We start from the raw sequence: 11,906 nt of genomic DNA on the forward strand, positions 1-11,906 counted from the left end.
GCAAGCGGGGTTATTTTCTGTGGCCTGCCAGCTCCCTGCCCCCCTGCGTTTACCTAGAGCAGCTCTGGCCCTGCGAGCACCGGAGGCAGGGCAGGCTCCCCATCTGCCTACCCTGGCCACGCACCGCTCCAGGAAGTGGCCAGGACCTGGGGGAGGAACAGGGGGCACAAGGTTCTGTGTGTTGCCGTGGCCACTCCTCCAGGTACCTCCCCCGAAGCTCCCATTGGCCGTGGTTCAGGGAAGGGGTTGGAATGGGGGCAGGGCAGGGGCGGAAAGAGGCAGGGCAGGGACGGGGCCTCATGGAAGGGGTGGAGTGGGGCCAGGGCTGGGGCAGCAGGGTGGGGGGACATGGTCAGTGGTGCGGCCCTCGGGCCAATGTACTAGTCCTCATGTGGCCCTCGCGGTCATTTGAGTTTGAGACCTCTGGTCTACATGCAGCAAAACTCTCCCTCTGATTTTAACTGGGCAGTGTCAGGCCCTTGGGCCCTGCAAAAAAGCGCACATACACAAGTAATTTTATATATCAGAGTAGTCCCACTGAGTTCAATGAGACTACTCATGGGTTTAAATTTAACACCACCATTCTATGTATATGCTTACAAAATCAGCATCTAAAATTGTACAAGTACAAAACAGTCTTGCAATTTTTTTCTTTTTAAATGGTTTTACTTCATTTAAGTTCCACTTTGCTTTTCAGCAGTCAAAACACTTGAGTGCTTTTGAGTGTTCTGGCCCATCAATGGGGTAGTTAAAAAATAACACCAAGCACTTCTTTGAAATAGTTTTTGTTCTTTCACTGTTTGCATTGCTCTTATAAAAGCATTAAAATATTTTTTCTGCAGATTCTTCCCATCCCCCTTTTCAATTTGGCAAATATTGATTTTTCTTCCCCTCTTGTGTTCCAATTAATACTGAAATTACCATGGTTATTCTTGTTTACTTCCTGTTTAGTACACCAGCATAATTTCTACAGTATTGATTATTCAACAGCTGTTGCAGGGTGAGCCCATCACAACATTTTTTGATGAACCTGGCAAAAATAGTGGTTTGTTAAATTCATTTCTAGATGAAATAGTTGATTTTTTTTAAGTTAATGTAGAATCAAAGCCATTTAGTAGATTATAGTTGTTAAAATACATCACATATTGTTGATCAACTAACAGTCTGATAGTGTGCCTTTAAATATGCATTCCTTAATGCAGTGTTTCCTAAACATTTAAAAGCTGAGGACCACTTCAGCATAATGAAACCAATCATTGCCGCCTGCCCTGCCCCCCTCCTGCAACCTTACCATGTGTTGTTATACATTAAAACACACAACAAATTTAACATCTTCTGTGTCATTCCAGCTAATCTATCATGCCCCATCCCCCCCCCGGGGGGGGCGTGCAGGAGAGAGAGGGTCAACTCCATACTTTGGGATACACTGGTATACATCTTCATAATGTGATTGGTTGGTTTTTTTTTTAATGCTTTGATGAGGAGTGAAACAGTTAACAAGGATGACATTTAAAGTATTATCATTGTCATCTGAGTTAGCACCCAATAAAGTGAATGGGGCAGCTCACACCTAAGAGCTATTGTTTTAGGCTCTTTACACACTCAGGCAGACATCTGTGGATCATTTACATTTGCTTCACCTTTTCAAAGCTTGCATTGCAACCTTGTCTAACAGCTAGACACAAACACTGTGTACATGAAAGCTGAGACTCTACAGGACAATTGAGAGTCTGGCCATGTCTCCCAGCTAGTCCTCCACATGCCTTCAAAATGGGAGCTTTCCACACATTAGGAAAAGTTCCTTAAAAGAACACCAATTTCTCTACTTTGTGCAGCATCTTTGGCCCCAATTCTGCAAAAACTAATGCATGCACTTAATTTACACACTAGGAGTAGTCTTCAATGCATATAGTTGAATATTTACTAAATCTTTGCTGGGCTGGGGCCTTTGTGTATAGTCCCACTATTTCCCTGTCAATCACCTACTTCTTCCTTTGCTAAGGAGATTCTTAGAATTATCAACAGGAAATCAGAAAAAAAATTTAAAACAAATTATTTTTAAAAAGTTTCAGGATATACTATTTGAAAGATGCACTATCAGAAACTGGAGTTTTTTTAAAATTTGTTCACTTGAAACATAAATATCAAATTGACAATGTCCCTTTCAGGGCTGCTACCTTTTTCTGAGGAGTGGTGGGGACAGACACGTTATTTAAATGAAACCTTTAACTTAAAAAAAACCCCACACATCTCTCAAGTAAAATCTACAAGTAAATTTGTTATAAGTGAAAGCTAAGATTACCAAGAAAGAAACAGGTCTAAGGAAAACATTTTTTTTTCAGTCACTCTACAACACTTTGTGTATCCTGTTTCTCTGTAGTTAGTTTACTCTTTTGTTTTGTGTGGGTTTTTCCACACATCAGCATGGAGAAAAAATAATTTGCATAAAAAGTAAATGTACTTATAAAACTATCAAAATAGTCACAAAGACACAGGAGTCAGCAAAGTCCCTGAAACTACCTTTCATCTCTCCCTCTCTCTCGCTTTAAAAAATTGATTACATTTAATCTTGGCAGCATCCCTTCACTTTAGCCAGCAGCTACAAACAGCACATCAGACAGATAAATTAAGTCACAGGTCATTAACATGTTATTGTAACATATTAATAATTTCACTGAAACTGGGTCTGAGAGAACAAAAATCCAACATCATGTCAATAGATTTTTAATATTCCAACACTCCTGCTCCATGGAGGCATATTTGTGCCATTGTAGTTATGTAAATAGAAGCTACCAATACAGCTAAGTAGTGATAGTTACAATATTCTATATTAAAAGAAATCGAAAAATAAAAGGCTTGATTGAGCATGTTGCATTTAAATTCACAAAAGCAAATACATTTAAAGTTAAAATTGCCATTGTGTCCTTATCACATCCCTTTATGTTGAAAAGATGTGACATATATGGCGTTTTAATATCACCAACTGTTCCAAGATCTCTGCACCTGAACATATTGGGATGAAGTTCATATGGAATGGCAGTTGAGGCCCATCAGCATGAACCCTTCAGCCTATGTAAACCCCATTTGACTTCCATGGGTTCCAGAGTAGCAAAAATCAAGTTGCAATCCAGAGATTAAGTTGGACTTCCTTTTGTTGGAGGCCTTTATGCTAAAGCATGAATTTGAATGGCATGGTTGTATTTATATTTATAAATGTATAAAGTATTAGCAATGTAAACAGTTAACTTTTTATGCAAGAATAAACCCATTGACAAAATCCTGGGCAAAAGCCTTGAAAAGTAGCTCAATCCTGTTACTAAATAAGTAAAAAGGATTTATTATGAGTCAGATTCAATTAAAAAAAATGAAATTGCATCCAGTTTCTGCACTGAGAATCTTTGTGAAAGGCCGCAGAAGCCTGATTTAGGAGTTTCTGGAGCCTTGTGCAACTGCCAAAACGATGTGTGTGGTTCTGATTAAATTGAACATATTCAAATGTTTTCACTTACCCCAAGACCTACTAAATATATGTTTCTATTGTGTCTAAGAATAAGCTTATTTCAAATCAATTTCTTTTTCTGGAAAGTTTAAAATACTAAGGAAAGGAAGTTTACTTAAAACAGAATTAAAAACACAAGCATCAAATATTGCAAAATGTTACTTCATCCTGCCATATGCTAAACCCAATGTAAAGGGTAGAACATAAATGGATTATCCTGAATTTAGAAAAGAAAAACCTTTTCTCAAGTCAGTCATCTTTTTTTTTTTTTTTTAACATGGATCCCTATCAGCATCTAACATACAATGTACACATAGGCATGATGTTAGGATACTGACTTACAAGGATGCTGGTGTGAATGGCATTTCCTATGTTCCAAAATATCCTATCTTCAAAAGGGGTCAATACAAGATGCTTCAAAGCAATGTACAAAACACCCCAAAGTGAGCAGTTATGGACTCATCTGCCTATAGATAATTTCTTCCTAAGATCCTTAGTTAGAGGTTAGCTATTCCCTGAAGAATATATTCCAAAATTCTGGGTTTCTCTTTAAAAAATAATAAACCAACACTGTAATGTAACTATGTACGCTCTCATTACCCATTTACACATTTTTGGAATTCTGCTAAACTACTGCCATCAATAATATCTGGTGTCAATGTGTTTCACTTGCTGATTGTGCAGTTGTGTAAAAATGTTTCCTTTGACCAGTTTCAAATATGCTGACCTTCAATTTCACCAAGTGTCCCACTGATCTTATATTATGAGACAGGGCAAACAGAAGTGCCCCAACTACTTTCTTTATGCCATTCATTATTTTGTATCTCTCGTCCCCTCTTTATTTCTCCTCTCTGTACTAAACACTCCCAATCTTTTCAGTCTCTCTTCATATGGAAGAAACACTGCACGGGTCTGCACCTCACATTGCACCACCAATTTTTAAATGGCTTTATAATTTTTCCATTCCATTTCTCATGCTTCCTAACATTTGTTTTTTCAGATGCCGCTACACACTGAGCTGTCCACAGTGATACTCAGATCTTTTTCCTGACCTATTACAGTTAATTTAGAACCTAGTAAAGTTCTAAACAGACAGAAAACACAAAAGATCTGTGTGTATTGTACATGTGTTATCAGCACAATTTTGTATGGGAGCAAGGCATAGACCTTAGACTCTCATCAGGAAAAGAGGCTTAACAGCTTTCATATATGTTGCCTTTGTCAAATCTTTGAAATCTCCTGGAAAGACAGAGTCACCAACACTGAGGTGCTCAAGCGGGCCAGCATACCCAGCATGAAAACACTCCTCAAACAGAGACGCCTATGATAGCTTGGGTATGTGTGATGAATGATGGGCACATCCCAAAGGACATCCACTACAGCAAATTGGCATTTGAAAAAAGATGCAAAGGATGCCCAAAATTGCGTTTCAAGGACGTTTGCAAGAAAGACCTCAAAGAAATGGACATGCATGTAGATAACTGGGAAGATCATATTCAGGACCACAGCCTTTGGAAACAAGAGCTTAACAAATGTCTCCAGAGTTACGAGAAGAAGCAGTCCAGCTTAGCAGAGGAGAAAAGAGCTCGCTGAAGGTAGAGCCCAAAGGGTTGAAACACCACCTTTAAATGTGACAGATGCAGCCAAAATTCTCTCTCGAGTGGGTCTCTTCAGTCACAGCCATGGCTGCCATAAAGATTTACTCAGTTGGTTTTTACCTCTCACGGTGCATATCCGTGGTCTCTCAAGACTGAAGGATGCCTACTACTACTATTAGTCAGGTATGAGAATAATTTAAATTATTCCTTCCAGCATGCAATATCTTGCAACTGTCAATACTGAATTTCATGTGCCATCCTACTATTTAATTCCCTGTCTTTGATCAGTGTCACTAAAGATTTCCAGTCCTCTCCAGTCTCGATAACCTTAAATAACTGTGCCACCTGCAAATTTTGCCATCTCACTGCATAACCTCTCTTTTATAGATTACAGAATTATGAAATATTATTTCACCCTATTGGAAAATAAGTTCTGAATCACTAAAAAAAGGTCTTTTTAAAATGTTAGTCCTGCTGAGTTCTACATGCATTGGTTATTATCGTGATGGCTCTCCAGCAGCAAAGAGATGACACAAAAATGTGAGAAATACATCTCTATTGCTACTAATAGTAATTATAAAAGTAAATTTGAAGCCAGATGATTTCCAAGTTTTCCGTTGGTATTACTGCAAGTTTGCACAAATACCAACTCTTAAGCACATAATGTAAACTGAGATGTCTAACACCTAATGTGCTAGATCCAGCAGCCTACTTGATGTATTTATGTGGCCAATTCAGATTCTGTGCAATCTGAACTTAAAAAAAAAAAAAAAAATTCTAGGTTTTATGGTTGCAAAAGTAATCTAAATACAAAGTGAGTGTACACCGAGGCAGTGTTGTCTTCCCAACTGCACAGAGCATAAAATAAACAATGGGTCTGGAAAGTGTGAACTCCCCAGCCCTCATAAATCTCATTGGTCATACACAGAGAAGAAAAAAGGTAGGTTTTCCAAATGTGTTCGCTAACGCACTTTTAAATGCCACTTTACAACTAGTGGAGACAGAATTTGCCACCTTTAAAAACATGGTAGATGGGGATTCTAGACTCTCAGTTAGGGTACACCACAACCAGCTAACACAATTTTAAAGATGTTAAACTATGACTATACAAGTTGTTAAGTGATGTTTCAAAGCATATTGGCTAACCTGATTTAAAATAACCAACCCAAACTAAAGACATACCACCTTTTCTTCCAGCCTAAACACCATCAGAAACAAAGCAAGGGGACGAGAAACAGATACAGGAGAACAGGTGAGTGCAGAAATAGTAGTGGTCCAGAAAGTGAGAGAATATTTTCCCACAGAGCGATATCTAATACGATAAATAGTAATCGAGAGGTTAGTGAGTACATGAAGGCCATGTTCAATCCTTGAATATATATGCAAAGTATCATCAGATCTGGGGGGAGATTCATTGAGACCTGAGTGTAGTATATAATCCAAAATTTATCCTTCAGCCTACAAACCAGATTTAAAAATGGAATTTGGCCCTTTCCATAGAATGGGTGACATTCTTATTTTTTTAATCTTCACACCTCTTCAATGCACCTAGGAAAGCTTCATCCCACTAAGTGTCTTTCTAAATTGGACATACACACTTGATTTTCATTTGGGATGTCAATGAGAGTCAGCTATAATACTGTGATAACAATTCTAATTTATAAAAGAAACTTTCAAAATAATGGAATTATGAAAAGTCTTATGTTCTGCAGAAAGACTTGGGTCCCTAGGTTCCTTCCCTTTACATCCTTGAGACTTTAATGCAAACACTTCCAAACTACACTTCTTAATAAACTTTCTTTAGGGTTTTTGTTTTTAAATTCTCTCCTTCACTACTTTGCTCAGAAAACCCTTTCAGAAGTACTTAATCCAACTTCTTTTAAGGTTTTATTAGGTGAAGTCTTTTTTAGTAGCAAAAACAAGTCCAAGCATGAGAAGATTTAGGTGTGCTCTAATTTCATATGCTGCAAACGAAAGTATTTCTGATTTAATCTCACTAGGCTGCATTAATTTAAAAAAATATACAAGACAAGATTTGATTTCTGGGAACATTTTGTGGGTGGATGGAGGTGGTTAATTAACATTCATATTTTAGAAAGAATGCTGGATCAGACTGTAAAGTTAAAAGGGTCAGCTTTAAAAATGTCGTATCTCTCTAAAGACTTCTTACCCACTGCTGTTACAAAGTAATAATTATAATCAGCGTAAGTAAGAGAAAATAGAGAAAAATAATTGTCTCTGCTTTTTGAATATACCTTGTACATATGACAACACTTTGTTTCACAATCTCTGTCAGATTAACACAAAAACAAGGGAAAGAAACATTTAAAAAAATAGAAAAATTACTGTAAAACTATTAATATTGGAGGGGGAACCTGAGGGGCAAGTGTACTACTTGAAACTGTGCTGGGTTTGTTTGAGGTGTTTTTACTGCATTAAGTTGGTGTCCCTCTGACATGGAGAAGCTCAGTTACTTATTAAGGGGAGCCACAGAAGACCTTAAGAGGCTGCTCTGAGCAGAGAGCCTGCAAAGTGTTTGGAATTAAAGATGCGTCAATAATACCCCTGATACTAGTGCCCTCAAGGCCAGATGCAACATCCTCCGCCCCCAGGAACCCTCCCCAACCGCAAAGGACGAGTCTCGGGGCTGCAAAGCTGTGTGACGAAAGAACCCCCCTACTATTGCTTAGGTGGCCGAGCAACTGCAACCGCTGGGGCAGGGCACGTTCAAGACCGGGAGCTGGGAGCGACTTCAAACGGTCACCCAGCAACTCCCAACCCGGCAGTGCACTGGAGCTGGCAGGGGCGACGCCAGGGGCTGCCCGCGGCGGCGCAGCAACCCCGGGCGAGAACAAGGGGTTAAGTGTCGCGGGGAGGCTGAGCTGACTCCACATGCTGCGCCCCCCGCCGCCCCGGCCCGGCTGCTACGACAACAATAGTGAGGCTAGCACATGTCAGGCTGCTCCGCACGCACGCAGGAGCCGCCGCTCCCCCGCGGCGTTATTTAAACCCAGGCCCGGCCGCCGCGCAGCCGAGCCGCCGCGTTAGGCGCGCGGAGGTTCGGTGCCGGCGGCCCGGTAACCGTTGTGCCCCTGCTCTGTGGGCGGGGCTGGTTCACACACCGAGGCCTAGTAGCCGCCGACATGCGGCTCCGGCTCCCCTGAAGGAGCAGGGGGCCGGGCCAGGCACTTACTGCCGCCCGCTCAACTTTCACTTCCCCGCCGCCCCTGGCGGCCCGCGGCCGAGGCACAGGGACAGTGACACTGCGCGCGGGGCAGCTCGCCCAGCGGCTTCCCCGCCGCCCCAGGGACCTCCCTTCCCTAACCCTGACGAGACCCCGGGGGTGAGGCGGGCTCCGGGGAGGGGATTCCCCCGGTCTGCGCGGGGCACCGCGCCGGAGAGGAGTACGGCTCGTCGGCCACAGCGCTCCCAGCGGAGGGTTCCCGGGGCGCCGAGCGGGGAATCCCCTCCCACCCCAGATGTCAGCCGTTCGGGAGGTTAAACTGCCCTGGCCCGCCCGGGGAAGCGGACACACGCGCGGGGGGAGAGGGGGGGGTCTCTTACTCGTAGTCCCTGAAGATCTCGTTGGTGACCCTGCAGTAGAAGACGCGCTCGTCGGGCCGCAGGTCGGCGGGGGGCTTCTTCCTCACGAAGGGCTTTCGGTGCAGCAACGGCATCGCCCCGCTCCGCGCGCTCCTTCCTGCCCCGACCCGCTTCAAATTGGAGGGAAAATGAGAGTGAGTGCGAGCAAGCGAGCGGCGGCCTGGGGAGGAGGGAGCGGGGCCCGGCGTGTCCCTCCCCCCAGGAGAGCCGGGGAAGGAGCTCGGGTCGCGGCGGCACGGGGATCCGGCGGCAGCCTTTTGTGTGCCTGACACGCCGCTGCCTGCCTGGGACTGCGAGGAGGGAGCTGCGGATCCTTCCTCCCCCGCCTCCTCCTCCTGCCTCACAATGGGGCCATGACGCCGAGCAGCAGGCGGAGGCGGCTCCCCCCCCCCCCAGGAGTCACACAACGTGCTTGGCTCGGGGATACCCCGGCTGCTGCGATCGCGCTTTGTCTCCTCCGGTTCCCCGACCGCAGGGTCACCCCTTTCCCCCGCCTCTGACCTGCACACGCCGGGCCGGACACCAACTTCCACTCCCCCTTCGCCGCCGCGTCCTCCTCCCTACACAGCAAACGCGGGGGGAGGGGGAGCGGCGATCACTTCTCTTCCTCCTTTGCTTCCTGCCGGGCTAGTGTCCAGTGGGACTCCCCCCCCCGTACACGCGTCTCTGCCGGGAAGGGTATAATGGGGTCACCCTTCTCATTCCCGGCTGGTGTGTAATGGGGACTTCCTTGTCCGCCCGTCTGGGTGGTGTATAATGGGGCTCTCCCCTTCTCCTGCCTACCTGCTGTTTAATAGGGTCCCGACCCCTTTCTGTCTGGGTGGGATATGAAGAGATCTCCTCTCCTAGCTTCTTTTCCTCCTCTTGCTCTGCTGTCTTCCCCCTCAGCTCCTGGGAAGTTTTTGATCTACTTCTTCAGCTCAATGAGGAAGAGCTGCTGGGAGGAGCTTTTCACTTCTCTACCCTACATCTTTATTGGCCGCCCAGTGCCTTCTCGCGTGTGTCACACAGGAAGACAGAGAGCTACATTATTAATTAATGGCTGAGAAGACTCATCCTCCATTTTTGAATTATCAGCCTAAAGATCTATAGAGTGAGGGGGTGACTTATATGGGCAAGGACCTGGATCCTCCTCATCGCATGGTACCCAAGCAGGTTGGGATTTTAATGACACGTCACTTGGACACTAGAGAAAGCTGCTGCTAACGTGGGAGTTCTTGTTCAAAGACGGGAATAAAGACCTTTCAAATACCGTGTCACATTTTCTTCTCTCTTCAGAAATCACTGTTGCTACTTCGAAAATTCTCTGCGCACACTCACACAAAACCCTCGCTGACTTCTTAACTTTGGGAAAAGCCACTGGCCATACAGTACATGCTCAATTCACCAGGAACAGAAATATCAAAGTACTTTATAGTCTCTTTCACACAAAATTTCAATCTGAGAGGCTTTAGTGCTGGTAGTACAATTATGGAGAAATGTCTCTCTTCCATTATTTAAGACCAAAATGATATGTTTCTGTATGAGTTCAGGTGGAACATGGAGGTATACTGTGGTTAAAATTATTCTCAAGTATAACTCCCATACACAGTTTAGGGGTGCCTGGGCCACAAAGCATGACCTGCTACCTTCAGCTCAGCTGGTCTAAGGACAGGCAGGCACTACCTTACTAAAGCACATCCTGTTGTTATTGTTCTTAAATGGATTTATTTCAATAAATGTATTTTAAATATATTGATTGAGCACTCAGGTTTGCTAGATGCCATACCCTGAGGATTTTAAAATGTAAGGTGCCAGTCCTGCAAAACACATGAATGACTTTATTAACTCAGTAGAAGTATTCACATGCATATAAGTATTTGAAGGATTGGTGCCTAAATAGGAGTTTACAATCTAAAGACCTGATCCTGCAAATAGGTGCAGTTGAATAGTCCCCTGTGCTTATCAAAAGTCCATGGACTTCACTGACACTTCATGCAGGTGCAGTGATCTGGACTAGTGTAAATTGCAGGATCAAAGCCTAAATGAAAGTTTCCATGATACAGAGTTTGAATTATTCTGCTGGGTGGAAAGTATGGTTTTGGTCATTGACATTTTAAGCTATATTTATTTCCTGCATTTAGTCAGTTTACAACATGTTTAGCTTAAACTATTAATAGGATTTGTCACAAGTCCACCCCAAATTTCCTACACTTTTATTTTCTCCATTTGCCAGTGGCCTTCACTCTCCATTGTAAATTAATTTGTAGTAAAGGCAGAAATGTGATTGCAAATGAATGCATTTTAAAAAAAAGTATTTAACAAGCTCCTCTGAAATCATGTTTTTGTCTGTTTTGCATCAAAACCTTACAGTTTTTGAACTACAAATACTGTGGTAATGGCATTCAGCAATGCCAGTTCTTGTGATTTCATGGTGAATTTTGCAGTATATCACTTTTTCTTAAAGCTCTAACTTCTGGAGACATGATTAGATGGGAATCTCAGCTTTAATTTAAGAAGAAGTTTCTACCTCTGGAGGTTGCAGACAAAAGCTTGAAAATGAGCACCCTGAAGGCTGAAAAGACAGGAAATAAAATAAGCCCCAAATTAATTCCTTATTAAAATTTAATGATTCTGGAGCCAATATCATGATTTTTGAATTGTTGGGGTTGCCGGTATTTTAGAACTAGTTGGCATCCATGAAAAATTCATGAGTTGATAGAACTGTGACATCAAAAGCAGATTCCCTTTCTCCCCCTTGCCATCTCTCTCTCTCTTGTTCTCACCTTTCCCGCCTCTTGTTCCTCCCTCCTATTTATTCCTTCAGCTGTTTCCCTATGAGGATTGAGTGGTAGGGTTGTGGTATCAGAGGTACCATTGCTCTTGCTTAGGATCCAGTAAAGCAGTTGGATGGTATATTTAGCTTTGAGTTCTGAAACCATTTCTGTTTTTACAAAACCAAGATTTTAACACCTGATTCTGCTCCCAATCAAGTCAAGAGCAGGACTGAATCCTAATGACATACCTACAAGCTAATGGCTACTAGTAGAGGAAAGGCAGAGCATTTAAATTGAAATTAATTAATTCTGACAGATCTCAGAAATTATGTTTTTACTTTCACCAGGACATTTTTTTTGTATTTGCTACACAGTATTTATAAGTTGTTATAATAATTTATAACTTTGAATACTTAATTGAAAAATATATTTTTGAGACAAGGTAGAAAA

The 11,906-nt window shown here is 42.8% G+C and overlaps 1 protein-coding gene and 1 long non-coding RNA gene across 2 annotated transcripts in view; one reads left to right on the top strand and one right to left on the bottom strand.

The window, feature by feature from the left end:
* The window catches only part of BAZ1A (bromodomain adjacent to zinc finger domain 1A), a 115,505-nt gene extending 106,710 nt beyond the window's left edge, over window positions 1-8,795 (bottom strand). Inside the window, exon 1 of the mRNA XM_084631997.1 lies at window positions 8,662-8,795. Within this exon, the coding sequence (XP_084488123.1) occupies window positions 8,662-8,774 (113 nt within the window). The 5' untranslated portion in view covers window positions 8,775-8,795. The remainder of the gene's footprint in view (window positions 1-8,661) is intronic.
* Window positions 8,704-9,956, top strand: LOC311522545. Its single transcript, XR_014712167.1, has 2 exons — window positions 8,704-8,834; window positions 9,589-9,956. It is a non-coding gene; the product is annotated as an uncharacterized lncRNA (long non-coding RNA).
* The last annotated feature ends 1,950 nt before the right edge of the window (window positions 9,957-11,906 follow it).

This window comes from Lepidochelys olivacea, assembly GCF_965140295.1.
Source record: "Lepidochelys olivacea isolate rLepOli2 genome assembly, chromosome: 6".
NCBI lineage: Eukaryota > Metazoa > Chordata > Testudines > Cheloniidae > Lepidochelys > Lepidochelys olivacea.